This window comes from Pelophylax lessonae (assembly GCF_965119305.1).
Source record: "Pelophylax lessonae genome assembly, chromosome: 1".
Taxonomy (NCBI): Eukaryota; Metazoa; Chordata; class Amphibia; order Anura; family Ranidae; genus Pelophylax; species Pelophylax lessonae.
The window spans coordinates 253,414,314-253,436,103 of record NC_138768.1 but is presented as its reverse complement, the minus strand read 5'-3'; the positions used below and the strand labels follow the sequence as shown (position 1 = coordinate 253,436,103).

General features: G+C 45.3%; 1 protein-coding gene across 1 annotated transcript in view; it reads right to left on the bottom strand.

Annotated features, from left to right (window-relative positions):
- The window catches only part of LOC309562146 (E1A-binding protein p400-like), a 305,609-nt gene that overhangs the window by 199,289 nt on the left and 84,530 nt on the right, over positions 1 to 21,790 (bottom strand). The window contains exons 13-18 of the mRNA XM_082266271.1: positions 6,786 to 6,963; positions 6,434 to 6,570; positions 6,184 to 6,353; positions 3,384 to 3,558; positions 2,305 to 2,441; positions 2,017 to 2,203 (exon numbers count right to left, since the gene is read on the bottom strand). Coding sequence (XP_082122397.1) covers positions 2,017 to 2,203; positions 2,305 to 2,441; positions 3,384 to 3,558; positions 6,184 to 6,353; positions 6,434 to 6,570; positions 6,786 to 6,963 — 984 coding nt within the window. The remainder of the gene's footprint in view (positions 1 to 2,016; positions 2,204 to 2,304; positions 2,442 to 3,383; positions 3,559 to 6,183; positions 6,354 to 6,433; positions 6,571 to 6,785; positions 6,964 to 21,790) is intronic.

The following is a 21,790-nucleotide window of genomic DNA, read 5'->3' as shown; positions in this document are numbered from 1 at the left end:
TCACACAGTTAGTAACACAGAACAGTGTATCACAGCCCCCCTCCTTGCAGCCCACAGCAGCATCCAGACAGGGAGCCCCACAGTGTGAACAGACATGCAGGGTTACACAGTCCCAGACTGACACCCACTAAACAGACAGGTCCCCACACAGAGTACACTTACCTTCTGAATGGCGTGGGGAACCTGCACAAGCGATCAAGCCACTGCACATGTGACAGGGAGAGTCGCAGCCAGGACGCAGTAGAACTGCGGTGCGAAACCGCATGGCGTCCAGTGAGGTAGCCACCTCACCATAGCATCCCTGCAGCGAACAGGGATGGGTCGTTCACATATGCCAGGAAAAATACCTGACTGAACGCTCGATGGCAGGCTGGGAAGCCACTGGCCCACAACCTGCGACCAGGGGGGCCAGCCCGAGACCCAGCCCGCACGATCCTCTTCATCAGAAGAAACTAATGGTGACAAAAGTAACAGCTAAGTAAAGAAAGAGAAAAAAACTCAAATAAAATCAAAAAGAAGATAAAGGCTGAGACAAAATGCCCCAGCACAGAAACAGCCAGCTAACTCCTAACAGCTAGTCAATGAAACTGAGGTATGGAACAGGAAGCAGGAGGGTATTGACTGAGGGGACCACCCCCTGGGGGTGGGATATGTTAAAAGCTTTAATATTGACATATTCTGTTGCCTAGCTACTCCTACGGAGAAAGGTCAATTACCCCATTGTGACGAATATGAAGAGGCGGCGACTGTCGGAGGACGTAAGAGAAAATACTTTTTTGTTTAGGAACATCCCACCGCGCTAAAGCGCCCCCAAGAGGTCAGGCACCAAGCACTGAAGACCCTCAGCAGGGAGAGAGACCCCCCAGACTCACCAACCGCACCAGGAAGGCCCAGGGTTTCTGTAAAGCACGTGTCTGCAGCGATCTTGATTGTCGGGGAATAGGGAGGGGCTCCACCGCCCAAGAAAAAAAAAAAAGCCTCTATGGACTCCAACAACTTGGCCACCATTGAATTTTCAATGGGGATGCTCCGTAAAATGGCCACCGGGCTGCCGAAACATAGCCGCCGATCCTATGCAGCACATGGGCTACCAGAAGCTCTGCAGGCCCCCATGTGGCCTGCAGAGCTTCTGGGGGCCCCGGCCCCCCCCCCAAGACCCCCCCCCAGCCTCCTGGACGGGATCAACAGGATGGGGGGGCCTTGGCAGTGACAGGTGAGTCGTCCGGTCGCTGGCGGTGCACCACCCCCCCATCATCAGGATGACGCCCGGTCCCAGCCCCCAGGGTTAGCTGCAAGCGCCCCATATCCCCAGTAGGTGGGGGGAGGTGAGGGGGGGGGGACAGGTAAGGGGGGGGGCGCAGGTAAGGGGGCGGCGCATGACAGGACAGAGCGGAATCTTGGGGGTCCGACCGTCCTAGGAAGGGGCCCACGTCCACCCCAAAATCCGCCAGGGAGAGAGGGGGTAACAATTACTTACCATACCTGGAAAAGGCGGGCGCCATCTCCTGACAGAACCCCTTTCCACGAGACGTTTAATTCGCAGGGCCAGTCCCTGTCCAGTGGGGCTATGTCACGTCCGACCTAGCGCGCTCACTGGCCGGCTGGGGTGACCACTGGATCTATATATCCAGCCCGTCGGCCAGATCCGGCTTAGTTGGTTGTAGATCTCACAGGAGAAAAACCCGGAGAGAAAAACTAACTAGAAAAAAACTTTTTGCCAGGACCACAGATCCCAGCAAGGAACTAGGTCCTTACTCCTGACTAGGCAGATTAAAACTGACATCCTATTGCAGAGAGGGGGAGTATACCTCCTGGAACTGCCCATAGGCGTAGCCAGAACTTATTTTCTGCCTAGTGTCCTACTCCTGTGGGGGCAGTATAACCCTACTGTTATGAAGAACAGAGACTGCGCCGTCACTGAACAATGGAGAAATACAGATTTAAACCTTTAAATAAAAAGTGTCAGAAAGGCTTGATCTTTAAGTGGTTAGCAAATCACTGTGAATATCTTCTCACCTTCCATGGGTCATATTCTAAAGCCTTCAATATTAAAGATGCAGTTTCATATTGCAGAGCTTCACATGCATAGGACGACTGCCAAGGCCGTGGATCCACCAGATCTGGATGGTTACAAATCCTTTGCAGCTGTGTCAGGACGTGAAGAACACTGACAAAATGGCCACCCTTTAGGGAATCCTGAGTTCTGACCAAGAATAAAAAAAACTGTTAATACTAAAAGAGGTTCAAATTATAGTTATTAAAAAACATATGTGTTTTCTGCCTAAGCCTCTGAAACTTTCTTACCCAGGTTGCATCATGATATCTTCATACAAGACCTTTTGGCGGTTTGATAATTGACACTTAAGTACATGCTCAAATTTCTTGTTTAGCTGTCTTTCCACATCTCTTTTGGTCCGTCGCAATATAAATGGCTGAGTGGACTGGAAAAACATTAAATCTGAATAGCATAACTACTAAAAATAATATGCACTAACAAAACATAAAAAAGATATTACAGCCATAATCCATTAAAAAAATACATATAGAAACAACTAGAATATTGTTTTGGGTGAGATCATTTTGTATTTCTCTTCAGGTAAAACCTTCTTTCAATAACCAGTTGCTTGAAAGTCTTAACTTTGTGCATTTATTGTCCTTGACATAAATGTCACAAGAAACGGGATGTGTCAATACTTCTAGTCACTGGTTCATGAAGATAATACTGCTAGTTAGAAACAGTTTGATCCAATGTGCTACTAGGTCTTATTGCTCCCACGAAACAGAGTATACTTGTAAAACATACTGAGGAGAAGAAAAGACCAACCTAGCGCATTATAAAAACACTTTCAACTCTTCATTAGTCTACGGGTCCCTGGTGCCAGCATCTTAACTGTGGGCAGCTGGCTGTGACTGCTTGCGGTTTCACAGCTGGCTGCCACTGCGCTATGCGAGTGGTCCTGCAGCATTCTGGAAAACCTCATAGTTGGAGCAAGGGAGGAGAAGTTCTGCTCGAATCGCTAGACCAGGGCAGAAGTGGGAGCGGGTACCTGTCAAAACTAGATAACCACTCTTCTCACCCACCTCCACCAAAACAAAAATAATACAAATGTTGCAGAAGAGGGGGAAGGAAAAAGAAAAGCAGAACTCCCCCTTTTTGGGGGAAGTTCCACTTTAAAATCATCAGCTCTTCTCCTAACAGTGCAGGTAAATAGAGGGAAAAAAATCCCAGGTACTAGCCAGCATTCTGTATCAGCTGCACTGTGGTTCTAATTTGTTTATGATAATGTTCTTTAGGTTGGTGCACTTTATTCTTTTTATGTTCATTACAAAGAAAAGCAGAGAAAATGAAATTTTTTGTCACCAGCGTTTTTTTTTTTAATTACCCGATGCAATCGTATTGAAATGGTATGTCGATATTCTTGGTCCTGGTCACTGCCATCCTTCACAGGGAAATCCAAATAAGGTCTAGACAAGCCGGGAATAAGGAAATGCACCATGGTCCACAGGTCCTTCCATGTGTGTGGTAATGGAGTGTCTCGGAGAAGCAGCCGCCGCTGACTAAACCACAAAAACAGAAGATATAGGAAACACAGCAAATAATGGTACCACCCAGAAACGCATCTCCATCCTTTTATTTGTCTGTCTGTGTGTGTTCTATCCCTCTTTAACCACTTAAGCCCCGGAGGATTTGGCTGCTCAAAGACCAGGGCCTATTTTGCGATTCGGCACTGCGTGAATTTAACGGACAATTGCGCGGTCGTGCGACGCTGTACCCTAATGAAATAGACGTCCCTTTTTTCCCCACAAATAGAGCTTTATTTTGGTGGTATTTGATCACCTGTGCGATTTTTACTTTTTGCACTATAAACAAAAAAAGAGCGACAATTTTGAAAAAATAACAATATTTTTCACATTTTTTTATATGAAATTCCCCCCCAAAAAAAATGTAAAAATCATAATGTAACATTTTAGGCCAATTTGTTTTCTGCTACATATTCTTGGTGAAAAAAATTGCATAAGCGTATTTTGATTGGTTTGCGCAAAAGTTATTGCGTTTACTAGCTACGGGAAAGATTATCATTTTCCTATATATTTTTTCCTGTATATGCATGGACTGTTTAATCTCAGCAAGATTTGAACTTTTCAGAGGTTGAATTCCCTTACTTGCACACACTGAGGCTGTGTGTACAAGCGACGCCGTCATTACTAGTTAAAAAAAAAAAACAACAAAAATGACATAAATCTTATTCAACCTCTGAAAAGTTCAAATCTTGCTGAGATTAAACAGTCCATGCATATACAGGAAAAAATACATAGGAAAATGATATTATCCACAGTCCGCAAGTATCCTCCTTGGATGACAGGCACCAGTGATTTCACTCAAAGTATACCAAAGCCTCCACCACACCGGCTGTGCTCCCCTATGCAATGGACACTCACCAAATTGCCCTCAAAATAAAGCCTTTATGCATAAGCTGCATGGGCCCTTGCTTCTGGTTACTCTGCCGTCTCCAGAATCCACCAGGGATCACCACCAGGCTCCGTATCTCCTCAGTTCAGGGCATAAGTAAACAACAAGAAGCAGGACATAGCGTAATATTGCTTCAACTTTTATTGATAGGCCATATTCCCAACCCCTTCAATATATGTGCTTACATTCACAAAACCCTTTGTACACATGTAAAATTCAAAATACGGTTGCCTCAGCGGAACTCGCTGAGGCAACCGTAGGAGCGGCGCATCCTGTAACAGGGAGACGCCGGAGCTCGCGGACGGCGAGCAGCGGTACCTTCTAAAGTCCCTATTTTGAATTTTACATGCGTACAAAGGGTTTTGTGAATGTAAGCACATATATTGAAGGGGTTGGGAATATGGCATATCAATAAAAGTTGAAGCAATATTACGCTATGTCCCGCCTCTTGTTGTTTACTTATGCCCTGAACTGAGGAGATACGGAGCCTGGTGGTGATCCCTGGTGGATTCTGGAGACGGCAGAGTAACCAGAAGCAAGGGCCCATGCAGCTTATGCATAAAGGCTTTATTTTGAGGGCAATTTGGTGAGTGTCCATTGCATAGGGGAGCACAGCCGGTGTGGTGGAGGCTTTGGTATACTTTGAGTGAAATCACTGGTGCCTGTCATCCAAGGAGGATACTTGCGGACTGTGGATAATATCATTTTCCTATATATTTTTTCCTGTATATGCATGGACTGTTTAATCTCAGCAAGATTTGAACTTTTCAGAGGTTGAATTCCCTTACTTGCACACACTGAGGCTGTGTGTACAAGCGCTGCTGAATGTATAATATACTGGACTGAGACACACAGATTGGGCTATATTTATACATTTTATTTTGCAAGCTTTTATCTACAGCGGCAGCTAGTGTATATAAAGAATGCACATGTTGATATGGTTTACATGATTTTATAACAGATTGAATTTTATCCTTAAGATTTTATTGGATATATATTTAATACGTTGATTTACAAACACTGTTTTATTCTCCTAAGCGCCGGGCGGGTGGTTGGGGTTTTAAAGCATCAGACACCTTTTCTCTTTTTCTAGTAATGACGGCGATCTGCGATTTTTTTTTGCGGGACTGCGACATTGCGGCGAACAGATTGGACCCTTGACTGACATTTTTGACACTTTTGGGGGTACCAGTGACATTACTACTGTAATCAGTGCTATAAATATGCACTGTTGTTACTGTAAAAAAGACACTGGCAGGGAAGGGGTTCAATTTATTGGTGATCAGTGGGTTAAATGTATCCCTAGGGGCGTGATTCTAACTGTGGGGGGCGTGGCTTGTGATGTAACCACAGAGACATACGATCTTACATAGCAGGATCGTATAGTCTCTGCAGTTACACCAAGGAGAATGACAGGCGACTTTGTTTACATTAGCCGCCTGCCTTTCTCCCTCTCCAGCGGGAGATCGCGAGTGGCTGGCGGACATCGGAGGCGCCGGTCACTAGCGCGGGGATGTTAGTGACCGCGCGGGGATGTTAGTGACCGCGCTTGTCCCCTAGAGGCTCGTAGGCGAGCGAGTAGTACTACGTCGCTTTGCCAAGTAGGGGCTGACCGCCGCAGTAGATAGTCGTGCGGCGGTCGGCAAGTGGTTAAACCTCTACACACATACATACATGTGCTCATATTTTCCAATATATATTAATGGGCAGACCTTGGAAGATTCAAAATAGCATCCCAGTGCTTCTCATTCATATTTCGGATCTGATGGACCTCATCTAGAACTAGATACTTCCATCTCATTTTCATGAAGGCCTGGAGTCCTTTAAACAATTGCTTGTAGGAGGTGATGCAGACATGGAAGCTGTTGGGTTCATTCCAAGTCTAGCATAAAAGTACATATAATTACTTAATTTTGAAAGACATGGATTAAAGAATTTCATAGTTTTTATCTGATACAGTACCTGGCGTTTCCTCCTGAGCTCTCGCTGACTACCAAAATACAGCAGCAATTTAAATGCTGGGCACCAGCGTTTCAGTTCCAATTCCCATTTAAGAATGTTGCAGCTTCGTGCAACAATTAGGTGTGGACCCCATACACCTGAGAATAAAAAACATGATGAAATACATTTTAAACAAAAAGTAGAGCATTTAAAAATAAACATGAAAAAAAATTTTTGATAGGGATTTTACTTCGTCTAGCTAGGAATAGACTTGACAGAGGTTTTAACTCCTCTTGATACGATCTTAAACTAGAAAAAAAAAATTACCTGTAGTTAAAGTTTTACTTTAATGTCCTGCTAGCTTATTACTCACCTTCACTGCTGGCCAGATGAGCTAGGAGAGCTATCACCTGGATGTTCTTGCCCAGTCCTGACTCATCTGCCAGGATCCCATTAAGATTTTTTCTGTACTGTTTAGCTAACCAATCTAGCCCAATCATTTGATAATCTCGAAGTTTGCCATGTAGAAGGTGTGAAGCAGGAGTTTTCACCTGTAAATATTAAAAAATCAAATAACTTTGTTTAAAACAATCTAGATAGACAGATACCAACAGCTCTTCACGCTTCTTTAAATGAGAGGACAAGCTTTCCCTATAATAGGTTTACTTTTTTGCTTCATGTTCACTCATTTATATTTAGTTATTTGCCTCAGAAGATGCTTAATAAAAGCAAAAATTTGAGAGTACAAAGGAAGCTGCTATGGCTTCTGAAAACACTATACCTATCTTCAATACTTTCTTACACTGAGCAAGAGTGTCAGAAAGGGCACAGTGAAGTCAAAACCTCTAATCTGCACGTTTGTTTTAGGCCAATAACTGAAATTGCTGAATCCACCAATCAGCATGGCTGTCAGGACAATGACATTTTCAGAAGAGGGAGCGAAAATAGCTTTCATATAATTTATTTGTTCTCTGATCTTCATTGACGGACACCGCTCCTGATCTTCTTGACCATTGTGTTATACTGCCCCCTACAGGAGTAGGACACTAGGCAGAAAAAAGAACTTGACTACGCCTATGGGTAGTCCCAGGAGGTATACTGCCCCTCTCTGCTATAGGTACTCAGTTTTGTTACAGGCAGTGTCAGAAGTAATACAACTCCACAGAGGGGTGGGTGCTGTGTCTGTCAAATGTATATCAGAGAAATAGATTTCACGTTATGTCAAAAATCCAATTTTCTCTTTCGTTCATTGACGGACACTGCTCCTGATCTTCTTGACCAATGGGACGTCCCAAAGCAGTGTCAAACATGAGGGGTGGGAACAGAGAGAAAAAATTCCTAAAGCTAAACCGTAGCCAAAAGGGAAAATGCAGCGCTATAACAGATTGAAATGAATTATCAGTCCAAAATGAGTCAGTCAGTTCCTCCGATTGCAGAGGAACTGCACGCACTATGAGGACTTCTTAAAGAGGAAGTAAACCAAAAAAAAAGGAGAAAAAAAAACCTGTAAAGACAAAAAGGCATGAGCTAGTATGCATCGCATACTAGCTCATTATGAAATACTTACCTTAAAACAAAGCCTTCGCAGTGCCGCTTGCTCAGCGACAGGGCGGCCGACACGTCCGGCCGCCCTGCTTCCTTGTTCGTGTCCTCCGGCCATCTAATTGGCCAGAGGCGGGATTACATCACTCCCGCGCATGCGCACAGGAGCCGCCGTTTACGGCACTGGGCTCTGAAGGAACGGCACGGGTGACTGTTCCTTCAGAGCGCATGCGTCAATGACATCATCGGCTGCATGCACTGTAAATATCTCCTAAATGGTGCATGTATAGGAGATATTTACAGCACCTATAGGTAAGCCTTAATATAGGCTTACCTATAGGTATATGTCACCAAAGTGGGTTTACAACCACTTTAAGGGAGTCTGAGATTCTCAAATTGCGATTCCAAGAAAAGGGTTATAACCCTAGAGAACTTGATCGGGCCTTGGTGGATGCGGGTGGTAGGGACAGAGAAGTATTATTGGCCCCTAAGACCAGGGTGTTGAATAAGAACTTTGATTTCTTGTTTCACACCACTTATCCCAACCAGCACTTAGCAGTAAAGAAAATATTGCGCAAGCACTGAAAGGTGCTGCGTAATGATGCTGTTCTAGGACCGAATCTCCCCGACAACCCAGTGGTTATTTATAGAGGTGTGCCACCTTTGAGGCTGCAGGTTGCCCCAAATGTGATTAATCTGCCACGGAAACCTTCCTTCTTTCAGAATATGGTGGGATTTTTTCTGTGTCGTGTTTTATTTGTATGCTAAATGCACATCGTCCTAGGAAGATAACTTGGTTTGAGTCCTTCTCCCCATGAGAAGTTTACCATCAAGTAGTTCATTACGTGCACAACCAAGTATGTAGTTTATGTCATCTGTTGCCCTTGTGGCTTATAATACATTGGTCGCACTAAGAGGATGCTGGTGACGAGGCTGAATGAGCACGTCGCCAACATCTGTAAGGGTTTCCCTGGCCATAGTCTCTCCAAGCACTATGCCCTTTGCAACAATAGAGATCCGAAGGGAACCGTGTTTATTGGCATAGAACATTTTGTGGCAAATTGGCGAGGGAGTCATATGGCCAGCGAAATTTCAAGGTTGGAAGCACGTTAAATTTACAGGACTAAGACATAAACTCCACATGGTATGAATGTGGAGTGGGATGTCAACGCCTTTATAGCGAACAGTTAATTTTCTCAATATTTTTTGTCTCCTCATCTTTTAATTCTGCTTTTGCTGTATAAAAATTTTATATATCTTGTATCTATTTTTTATCCGTTTTAATTATTTGAGTTGCATATTTTGTTGGATTTATGTGGATTTATCTCGGGTCTGTGTATTTGATATGTAATGTCAATGTTGTGTGGTTCGGTTTTTGCCCACAAGATGGCGCTGCTATATGTCATCATTTGGTTTATATCCATTATGATGGTAATTGGGAGCCTATATTCATTATAGGAGATCGTTCCCCCTTTTTTTCCTGTATTTAGGTTTACATTTATCCTTTTAATCCCTCCTTAATTGTGGGGAATTATTGGGGTTGCGCTGAAATGTTTATTCTTCCGGTCTATTTATATCTGCCGGATATATGCGCAGTATTGTTTGAGCCGTTTCCTTCATATGGGGATTGTAATGGCGCTGTATTGTTTATGTTCCGGTGAGGTCTTGTGTATCCGCTAAATATACGCGCCCCTTAGCCGAGTGAGCCGCCCGCTTCCGCTATTTCCGCTAACCACGCCCCTGACGACGTCATCTATGTGACGAAACACTGCGTCGGGCGGGATCTGGGACGTGTGACGTCACTGCGTTCAAGAAAGCAGCGGCCATCTTCTGGGTGTAATATCGATCCTCAGTACAGACACAGATAACCTGTTTTTTACTATATTCTTGTGAGTGTTTTGGGTTTAGTTGGCTAATAAATTATTTGTTGCAAACTACTACACTATGAGTATTCTGTTTTTGGAGATGATTTATGATCTTTTCATCCTGAGCATCTGGCATATGGAAATTCACTGGCTATCTGACTATCAGGCTGTACTACTTTTCCCTGTGATCACTGAGTGGGAAGGAGGAGACCTGGAGCTTTGGTGGAATTTATGAGAGCTTTATATTATCAGCTGGACGGTAAGCGGCAGTGTGATTGGGGTCACTCTCTTGGTGGTGGTGGCACTTCATAAGACCAATCAGCTAGACCTTATCTGAATGGACTAATTTTGGACTAATAATTCATTTTAGTCTGTTATAGCGCTGCATTTTCCCTTTTTTCTATTGTTTATATATCATCTTTTATCCTACATGTATGCAGCAGCTGTTTCATTTGTTTAGATTGCAATAATTACTGATCTAAGCGCAACTTTTATTTGTGTTATAAACTGTAGCCAACCAGTTAGCAGGAGCTCAACCAAAACCACTAGAATAGGTATGAGTCACCGTCTGTCTGATCCATCTAGAATGGTCGCAGATGAAGCGGATAGTCCTTTTCGAGGCCCATCGGTAAGCACAAATAGGGAGTCTGACTTCCTAAAAGACTCCGTAGCTGCCAGGTACATCCGAATAGTCCAAACCACATCCAGGGAATGCAACGCAATTTCCTTAGGATGTTTTGGCCTGGGACACAGGGAAGGCAACACAATGTCCTCATTCAGATGGAGATCAGAGATACGTTTTGGAAGGAACAACCGACAGGGGCCAAGAACCACCTTACCCTTGTGGATCACCAAAAAAGGGAAACGACAAGACAACGCCGCCAACTTTGACATCCTGCGCGCAGAGGTGATAGCCACCAAAAAGGCCACCTTCTGGGACAGCAAAAGCAGGGGAATCTCCCGAACATTCTCAAAGAGAGGCTTCTGGAGAGCTGAAAGCACCAAGTTGAGAAGGCGGTAGTGGGGACTGCACTGGAGGAGTCAAATGTCAAACCCCCTGACTAAAAGTACGCACCAGGGAGTGCGTGGCCAAGGGCCGTTGAAAGAAGACTGTCAAAGCCGACACCTGACCCTTAATGGTACTGAAGGCCAATTTCTGCTTAACCCTCCGTTGAAGGAAGGTCAAGACCCAAATCACCAAAAAAAAAAAGCGAAGGAGAACACTAAGCGACTCACACTACGAAAATGTACAATTTCACGTACAATGGTAAATTTTCCTAGAAGTAGACTTCCTAGCCTTCAGTAGTGTGGGAATCACCGACCCAGACAAACTTCTATCCTTCAGCACCTGGCTTTCAACAGCAAAGCCAGCAACTGTAAAGCAGGATGAAAGATTGGCCCTTGGGGCAGCAGACCCTCCCTGAGAGGTAGTCTCCAAGGGGCGTCTGCAACCAGCTGCACCAGGTCGGCATACCAAGACCGGCGAGGCCGATCCGGAGCCACTAGAACGACTGGATCCTTCTGCCTCGATCCTGCGCAAGAGTTTCGGCAGAAGCTTGAGAGGAGGGAAGGCATAAATCAGATGATACTGGCCCCAGGGGGCTACCAGCGCATCTGAGGCATACACTAGCAAAACCCGTGATAGTGCCACAAACCTGTGTTACTTCCTGTTGAGCCGAGATGCCAACAGATCCACCTCGGGGGTGCTCAACCAAAGACACAGCTGATGAAACACCTCTGGATGAAGGGATCACTCCCCTTAGTCCAACACCTGCCGACTGAGATAATCCACCTGCCAATTTTCACCCCTGGAATGTGTACAGCGGAGAGGACCGGAACAAAACGTTCTGCCTACCGAAGAATGCCGACTACCACCAAAGCTACCAATACACTCCTTGTTCCACCTTGGTGATTGACATAAGCCATGCCTGTGGCATTGTCCGATTGGATTTGCACCGGACACCCCCGAAGGCGATCCTTCCAGTGATTCAGGCACAGCCTGATCGCTCGGAGTTCCAGGACATTGATCGGGAGTCTGGACTCTTCCAGTGTCCAAACTCCCTGAGGGGCGTTCCGACCCAGGACACCTCCCCACCCAAACAGACTGGGATCGGTGATGACCATTGTCGAATACAGGGGGATAAAAGATTTGCCCTGGCGAAGAGCTGGAGAGCGAAGCCACCAGATCAGACACCCTTTTGTTTTTCAGCAGAGCCAGATTTTATTGTCCAGAGACTTCGGACACTTGTCCCATTTGGCTAACATTACCCTTTGCATGGAACTGTGCTAACAGGACCGCCCCGAAGGTATAAACCATCAGGCTCAGCACACTAATGCAAGTCCAGGAGGACGACCACCTGCTGGACATCAAAAGTTGAATCGCAGCATGCCACTTCTGGAGTTTTTTAGAGCCGAGTCCAGAGTCAGGCCCAGATAGTCCAGGTTTGTGGAAGGAACCAGAGCAGACTTCTGAAAATTCAGAAGCCAGTCGAACTCCCTCAGAGTCAGTATAGTGATGTTCACCTTGTCCATCAGAGAAGGGAGAGACTCTGCTCGCAAGAGAAGGTTGTCGAGGTAGCCCAGCACTGTAAATCCTTGCTGACGTGACATCGCCAGCACCGGAGCAAAACACCTTTGCAAAGACCCGAGGAGTAGAGACGAGACCAAAGGGTAATGCCACAAACTGATAATGCTCCTCTCCCATGGCAAAGGGGAGGAAGCGTTGGTGAAAGACACATATTCGAATGTGTAAGTAAGCGTCCTTGATGTCGATAGAGCCAAGGAAATACCTCTGATGCAAGGATGCTACCAACTTCCTCTGAGCCAAGGACGGGCCACGTCTGCGACAAGGTATCTTACCCTTACTAGCCTGTGGAAGAAAGGTGCTCTTCCCCTCTTCAGACTCTTAATGTCGTCATCCAGGGTAGCTCTAAACAGGCGATCTCTTTAGAAAGTTAATCTTCATGATCAGTTATTTTTTTTAAGAGGTCTGATCTGCAGACCAACATTTGAGCCACAAAACAAGCCTAAGGACCACCGCCGAAACAGACGGTCTAGAAATCAGGGGAGCCGCATCCAAAGAGACATCACAGATAAACTGAAGCCTCTGGACCAACTGGTCTGCCAACTCTGCAAAGGCAGGGGGAAGCTGCTCACCCTCCTGGTCACGGCGTAAAAGCTTAGCCCACTTGGTCAGAGTTTGTGACACCAGGGCAATGGTGAAGACAGGTCCGAGTGCCGAGCAGGCCACAGTGCACATACTGCGGGCCACAGCCTCCGTCTTTGTCAGCCAGATCCTGAAAAGCTGGTAATTCTTCTACTGGAATCATGGTTGCCTTATCCAACCTGGAAACTGTAGGATGCCCCACCGGTGGAACAGTCCTCTTCTTATGAAAGGACTCTTCAAATGGGTACCTCATTGCGAAATGCTTAGGGACCACAAAAGGGACGTTTTGGACATTCCCATTCTTTTGCGACAAACCCATCAAAATAGGAAGGAAACGGAAACCCCTTTGCCGCTCTAGATGGCTTATTAGTGCCAAAGGTAACCGGTGCTTCCGCCGCAGCTTCAGCTGCGTCCTCCATTTTTAAAGTCTCATACACAGACAAAATCAGTGCGTCCACCAGCACCTTTTAATGCACGGCTACAGGAGTGGAGGACTCATCCTCACTATCTGAGAACTCAGGGCAGGCCCCGTCCACGGTGGCAAGATCAGATTCAGAATCTGAGGAGACAGATTAGGTAGGGGAAGGCAGGGGGCACCTTTTACTACCCTGCCACCCAAAAGCCACCTCCACCCAGGACACAAAGGTCTCCAGGACCGCTGTCAGTGCATCAATGGATGGATGGGACCCTGAGGGCCCCGCAGGCTCCGAGAGGGGGTCAGATGGGAAAATGTGCTCCAAAGACTCCATGAGAATTTAGAGTACAACCAAAAGTTCAAAAAAAAACACTGCTAAGGGAAACCCCCCAAGCACTGGTAACACCACCTGGCCGTCAGCCACAGAGCACCTCCAGATCCTGCAGTAGAGAGAGTTAGAGGACGCCATTAGACTCACCACCCCACCAGGCAGTCACTGGCAGCACCAGGAACAAAGCACTTCACGTGCGGAGTCCAGGAAGGAAAGAGGCCCAGGAGTCAGCACCAGAGGATAAGGAGGGGCTCCCACAGCTAAAATGGACGCCCAGAATGCTCCACAGTAATGACCGCCATTCAATTAAATGCCTCGGCTACACAAACATGAGCGCCAACCTATACAGAATATAGGCTAAAACAAAATGGCGTCCCCATGAGGGATCCCTGGGCCCATGTAAGACACAGGGCAAGCCAGCCCCTGTCCGGTGGGGCTATGTTGGGGTCGACCTAGCGCAGAGCTGAGGGCTGCACGTGCTCGCTGGCCAGACTGGTGAGACCACTGGATCTAGATTATCCAGCTCATCGCCCAGTCCAGCAGGTGATTGTAGATTTCACAGGGAAAAAAATCAGGAGAAAAATAAATCTATCTAAAAAGAAAATATTGCCAGGACCAGAGATCCTAGCAAGGAACTAGGTCCTTACACCTGACTAGGCAGAAAAAAAACTGAGTACCTATAGCAGAGAGGGGGAGTATACCTCCTGGCACTGCACATAGGCGTAGTCAAGTTATTTTTTCTGCCTAGTGTCTTAGTCCTGTAGGGGGCAGTAGAACCCAATGGTCAAGATGATCAGGAGCTGTGTCCGTCAATAAAGGAAAGAGAAATGCAAGTTATTCCCAAGCACATAAAATTTCCCCCCAAAATGTTGAGGCCCATCCCACCCCCGTACAAAACGTAAAAGTACGCATCGGGGGCCTACGTTTGAAAATGTAAATTGCGATACACATTACATATTGCCGTGCACACCAGAATGAGAGCAATAATTCTAGCACAAAACCTCCTCCGTAACACTTAACTGATGACCTTGTAAAGCTTTTAAAGCATCACTTTTAGAAATGCTTATCAGGCTCCTAAAAAAAAGGAAAAGGAAATGTGCTAAAAAATGTGCATTTATTTATTTTTTTAAAAGGTGAACTTATCCTTTAACAGATCAGACACCAAAGCTTGATTTGGCTGTGCAGAATGCACTTGTACTTTTTTTTTTTTTTCTCTTTGTGAAGGGCGCCTCATTTCTTCGCTCAGCAGATGCATTTCTACTCAGCATTAAGAGAGCCCGACACTCTCCTTTCCCGACGAGCATCCAATTGGTGCTCTGTATATTGCAAGAACTCTCCCCTCTCTGCTAGTTCCTTGGTGCGGTGCTGGAGACAGGCAGGGAAGTGAGTAGGGGATAAACAGTGCAATAATAAAAATATTAAACTTTTAAGTTGCTAAAAAGCCCCATTCGTTTTTAAAAGCTTCAGACATTCCTAAAAGCACCTCAGACAAATACAGTTTTGGTAAAAACTGCATTTTTGTCTCACCGTAAAATCCTTCTCTCTTTCGTTCACTGACAGACACAGCTTCAAGTCTTCAGACCATTGGGCTCATGCTCTCTCTAGGAGTAGGACTAGGTGGAAACCTTTTTGGTTATGCCCCTGGAGCAGTCCCAGCGGGTATAACATCACTTCCTGCTGTAGGACTCCAGTTTGTAACAAGCAGTGTCAGAAGAACAAATAACTCAACCCCAACAGAGGGGCGGGTGCTGTGTCTGTCAGTGAACCTCAGAGAAAAGGATTTTTACGGTAAGACAAAAACCCAGTTCTCTTTTGTTCACTGACAGACACCGCTTCAAGTTTTCAGACCATTGGAATGTCCCAAAGCATGTTGATGAGGGGTGGGAAGGGTGGGAAAAAAAAAGCAAATGCAGAATTCCCAACAAAGCTAAACATAGCCAACCAGGTAACAAAAGGAGCTCGACTAGGAACAACTGGAGCTCACCATCAGGAAAAACTTTCACACTCAAGGGGCAGAAGCCTCCGCAACCGCAGCCTGCAAAACTGAGGCTAAACACTGCATCTGAAGATGCAAGTACATCCACCTTATAAAATTTTGTAATGTGCGCACAGATGACCACGTAGCTGCCTTGCACACCTGAACCACTGATGCCTGATGACGGAAGGCCCAGGAGGCACTAAGAGCCCTCGTAGAATGTTCTTTACCAGGGAAAGGAGGAACCTGACCCTTTTAATTGAGTAGGCCTGCACCATCGTCTGTGATAAAGCCCACTGGGAGATGCAAAACGCGTCAGCGCAATTTCCGGCTGACGGCATCATCCACTATGTCACTTCCGGGGTCGGGTGAAACGCAAACAGGGAAGTGTGCACCCTTAGCATTCCCACGAGATCCGGATGCCTTCACGCCACCCTTCACTACTAGCGATTGCTTTCTACTACTCTAAGTGTTATTCTCTATTTACATTAAAATCTACAAAACAGTATCGCGCTATGGAGATTTCTCGCTTTTATTTTCCTGGATTGAATGTCCACTGGGGACACCTATAATCATTTGAAGCCCGTCTACCGCTGGGGGAATAACCAGGATACAAAAGCGCACAACCTTACCAGGATAGAAAGTGCCTAACACTAGCAGGCCCAAAATCTGAGTGAACCACATGCTATATTGCTAAGGGGTTCATATAGTCTGGTAAGTGCGTTATCTATTGGGGGTGCACGCTCACCGTTTGCACGTATATCCACGGAGTGACTTTTTTTGAAGCAAGCACAGAGCATGCCCTTTATGGTTTCACTGGACACTTGTTGATCTGGATCTTTTCACTGGACACTTGCTTATTTGAATTATTGGGGTATCCACTATTTTGGTTTTGCACATTTGGTGCACATTATTATTTAATTTTTCACATATTTAATTTAAATTTGTTTGGTGGGAGGAATTATTTTCTTTAACACCTTTTTGGATAAGACATTTATATTTTTATCTTCATACCACTTTTTTTGCGCTGTGTTTTGAGTTGTTTGTTACTGCACCATCGTCTGCCTGATCCACTTGGAAATGGTCGCAGCAGATACGGCCTGCCCCTTACGAGGTCCATCCGTAAGAACAAAGAATCGGATTTCCTAATCGGTTCAGTCACTGCCAGGTACACCCGAATTGCCCTAACCACATCTAAAGAATGCAAGACAATTTTCTTAGGATGTGTAGGCTTAGGACATAGGGACGGTAGCACAATGTCTTCATTCAAATGAAACCCGTGACAACCTTAGGAAGGAACGCCTGACAGGGTCACAACACCACTTTGTCCCTATGAATAACCAAGTAAGGTGACGGACAGGACAACGCAGCCAACTCCAAAACGTGATGTGCGGAATAGCTACTAAGAAAGCCACCTTCTGCGACAAAGTGAGCAGAGGAATTTCTCAAATATTTTCAAAGAGAGGCCTTTGAATCACGGACAGAACTAAATTGAGATCCCACGAAGGTAACAGGGATCGCACCGGTGGAGCCAGATGGCAAACTCCCTGCACAAAAGTGTGAACCAAGGACTTCGCCGCCAACAGCCTTTAGAAAAAAATAGCCAAGGCAGAAATTTGGCCCTTGATGGTGCCCAGAGCCAAACATTGATCTACACCCAATTGTAGAAACTCCAACAGGCGAGACACAGAAAAGAAGCAGGGAGAAACCCCCCATGACTCACACCAAGTAATGTACGCCTTCCAAATTCGATGATAAACCTTCCTGGAAGTAGATTTCCTAGCCTTCCCAGAGAGGAAGTTTCCAAGGGATGTCTGTTACCAGCCTTACCAGGCCTGCATACCAAAACCGGTGAGGCCAGTCTAGTGCCACCAGAATAACTGGAATCCCTTCTACCTCGATTCTGCATAGCAGTCTTGACAGAAGCTGTATTGGAGGGAAGGCGTAAATCAAAACTATACTGACCCCAAGAAGCCTCCAGAGCATCTGTGGGGTCGGCCAGAGGACCCCAAGATCTTGACACGAACCTCTGCACCTTCCTGTTGAGATGGGAAGACAGCATGTCCACATCGGGGGTCCCCCACCAAAGTCATAGTTGATGGAAAACCTCTGAGTGAAGAGACCATTCTCCCGGATCCAACATCTGCCAACTGAGATAGTCTGCATGCCAATTCTCTACCCCCACAATGTGCACAGCAGAGAGGGCCGGAAGATATCGTTCTGCCCACCTCAAGATGCAGGCCACTTTCCGGGCCCTCTTTGTGCCCCCTTAATGATGGACATATGCCACAGCCGTAGCATTGTCCGATTGTATCCGCACAGGGCGTCCCTGCAGACGATCCGTCCATTGAGAAAAAAGTCTGATCGCCTGAATTTCCAGGATGTTGATCGGCAACCTGGACTCTTCCCGAGTCCTGACACCTTGGGGCGAACACAAGACACCTCCCCAACCGGACAGACTGGCATCCATGGCGTTTACAGTCCAATACATGGGAGGAAAGGATTTTCCCAGACGTAGAGCCAGGGAGCAGAGACCCCCAAATGAGAGACTCCCTCAAACCCTGACTCAACAGAATCAGATTGTCCAATGACAATGGATCCTTGTTCCATTTGATCAGAATCTACCTTTGCAAAGATCTGGTGTGGAACTGCGCAAGCTGAACCGCCTTGAAGGTGGAGACCACCAGACCCAGTACTTGCATGCAAGTCCTGAGTGATGATGGATGGAGTGATGATGGATGGTTGGACAACAGGAGCCGAACAGCATCCTGTAGCTTCAGAAGTTTTGTCTGAGGAAGAAACACCTGGCCTGACGCTGAATCCAGCGTCAGACCCACGTAGTCCAGCTTTGTGGACAGAGACAATGCTGATTTCTGAAAATTGAGCATTCACCTGAACTCCTGCAGAGTTTGCACCGTTAAATCCAAGTTGGATGGATTGGGCCCCCAAATGCGGCAATATATATTGGCTCTCTATTCTGCACCGTCGGCTGCTATGCGAGTGGAGAACAGACTATTTTTCAATTTCTAGTGGTACACGCCAGGGTTGCCCGTTGTCTCCTCTTATATTCATTTTGAGTCTTGAACCACTGCTGCGCTGGATACCCAAGTCCCATGATGTTATGGGGGTGTCGCATGGTGACGATCAACATAAGGCTTTTGCGGACAACCTTATGTTTTTCGCCACCAATCCATCTATTACCTAATATCTTAGACGCCCTGCAAGTATATGGTAATCTATCTAACTTTAAGATTAATTGTAAAAAATCAGCGGCTCTGAATATATCCCTATCTTCCCAGGAAGAACTCCGTTTGCGAAGGTCCTTCTCGTTCCAGTGGGCTAATGGCTCACTGGATTACCTGGGGGTACAAATTACACCAGACCCACTAGATTTATATAGAAAGAATCACCTTACATTAGTGGGGAAAATTAAGGCAGATATACGCACGTGGCAACCCTTGGCCTTAACATGGTTTGGTCGGTGTAGTGTAATTAAAATGTATGTACTTCCTAGGATATTGTACATGCTACAGGCTCTACCAATTGCCATCCCCTCTTCATTTTTTCATCAAATTAACGTTTTGTTTCGAACATTTGTATGGTCAACCAAATCACCTAGGATCAGGCTACAGACCTTATTTCTGCCCAAGTAAAGAGGAGGAGTCGGACTACCTGATACTCTTCGGTATTATAGGGCCATACACTTAGTAAGAGTGGTCGATTGGCACTGCAGCCGAGCCACTAAACGCTGGGTTGGGATAGAGGTAGAAGAGGCCGGACAGCCAAACAACCCGCCTGCACCATGGTCGGTCTTTGCATCTACGGATGCAATATGGGCACACCCAACAGTGGGGGTAACGCTGAGAGAATCCCGACGAATGCAAATCCATCCTAAGATAGCACCCTATACCTCGCCTTTAACGCCTATCTTGGGCAATCCGGATTTTCCCCCCGGCTGTACGAATGCCAGGATACTAAGTTGGCGCAATTGGGAAGAATACGTGTGTGTGATGTATGGCAACAAGGCCATATGCCTTCTCAAGAGGAGATTAAGGCATGGCCTGGAGTGTCATTCGATTATTTTAGTATCCACCATTTGCGACACTATCTGGTCATTCCAGCAAAAAGGCTATATACCACGAGACCCGACTCAATTTGAAACCTTATGTTTATCAGGAGAAGCGCCTAGACACCCAATATCTCGGTTTTATACTATCTTATTAGAGGACCCGGTAGAACAGTATTTCACATTTTTACGAAAGTGGGAGCGGGATCTTATGATTAAATTGACATCGGAAAAAATAAATAAGATATTGAGCTTGGCACACAAATCCTCATTAGATAGTAAAATACAGGAAACAGGATATAAAATTCTGACCAGATGGTATAGGGTTCCAGTAGTACTAAATAAAATGGATGCGAGCGGTTCAGATAAGTGTTGGCGCTGTGGATTGAAGGAGGGCACCATGTTACATATTTTTTGGGAGTGCTCTCTTCTGCGGCCTTTTTGGATAAAGGTTGTCTCAATCATTAAACAACTGACTAATGTGGAGGTACTGGACGACCCTGCATTATGTCCGCTCCATCTGACATCGAGTTCAGTTAAGACGTATAGAAAGTCGTTGACACTCCGACTCCTCAATGCCGCAAAAGCATGTATACCAGTATTTTGGAGGCAAAATATGCCACTACCAATTAAGCTTTGGTATTCAAAGGTTAATGAGACCCATAAAATGGAAGAATTGACTGCCGCATTGAGGGGTACGAAGGAACAGACTAGAATACGATGGCTACCATGGATGCATTATACAGGAACTGATGTATATCAACAGGAGACGGAGGGGCTGGCTCCCCGTGTCTCGCTATGATAGATATCGCTCAGAACAACCCCCTCCCATAAGAGATAGGATGTAAGGGGAAACCAAATAGGGAAAGCAATTGTCGCTTTTTTTTTTCCTCCCCCCGAGGTTTCTCCAACTGCATAGGGAATAGTTGTAGGATGTACTTGGATTTAAGACACACAATATAATTTTGGTTGTAATATATAATTTGATGGGAAGCTACATGTGTGGGGTGCTCATAGGGGTTATATATTATTTTTTTTTTTCACTTTTGTGCAACATCACGTAAGTTATTACTACGCAATTGAAGTTTTGGAACACGTGTGCAATTTTTTTTTTCTCTTTATTTATCACTTAATGAGTATTTTGCATAATTGATGCATCTGATCACCCATGGGTTTTTTTTTTTTTTTATCTTTTGTCCTCTCTTAATGAATATATTGCATATCAGATGCATCTGATCACCCATGGGGTTTTTTTTTTTTTTGTTGGTTTGTTTGTAATATCACTTAAGCTATTACTACACAAATGAAGTTTTGTAACACGTGTGGATTTTTTTTTTTTTCTCTTTATTTATCACTTAATGAGTATTTTGTATAATTGATGCATCTGATCACCCATGGGGTTTTTTTTTTTTTATCTTTTGTCCTCACGTAATGAATATATTGCATATTAGATGCATCCGATCACTCATGTTTTTTTTTTTTTTTTTTGTAATATCATTTAAGCTATTACTACACAATTGAAGTTTTGGAACACATGTGAATTTTTTTTTTTTTTTGGCGGGTTTTAGGGGTAACACTATTTATGATAACATTGCACAATTGTTGTATTGGAGCACGTGTGAAAATCCCTGATATTTTTTCATTAACCTATGTGTAATTTACTAGCTGGAGAACAGGGGATGTGTATTGTATTTTTGTTTTGTATATATATTTTATGTATTATTGTAATGAAAAATGAATAAAAATTTAAATAAAAAAAAAAAAATCCAAGTCAGCTTCTAGACCCGGGGAAGACTCTGCATGCAGAAGCAGATCGCCCAGGTAACCTAGTACCACGAACCCCTTCTGCCGGAACGAGGCCAACACTGGGGCCAAAACCTCGAGGAGCGAGACCAAAGGGTAATGCCACAAAGTGAAAGTGCCCTTCATCCACGGCAAACTAAGAAAACGCTGATGCCCGACATATATTGGAATATGACGGTAAGCGTCCTTGAGATCGATAGAGGCCAGCCGATCTC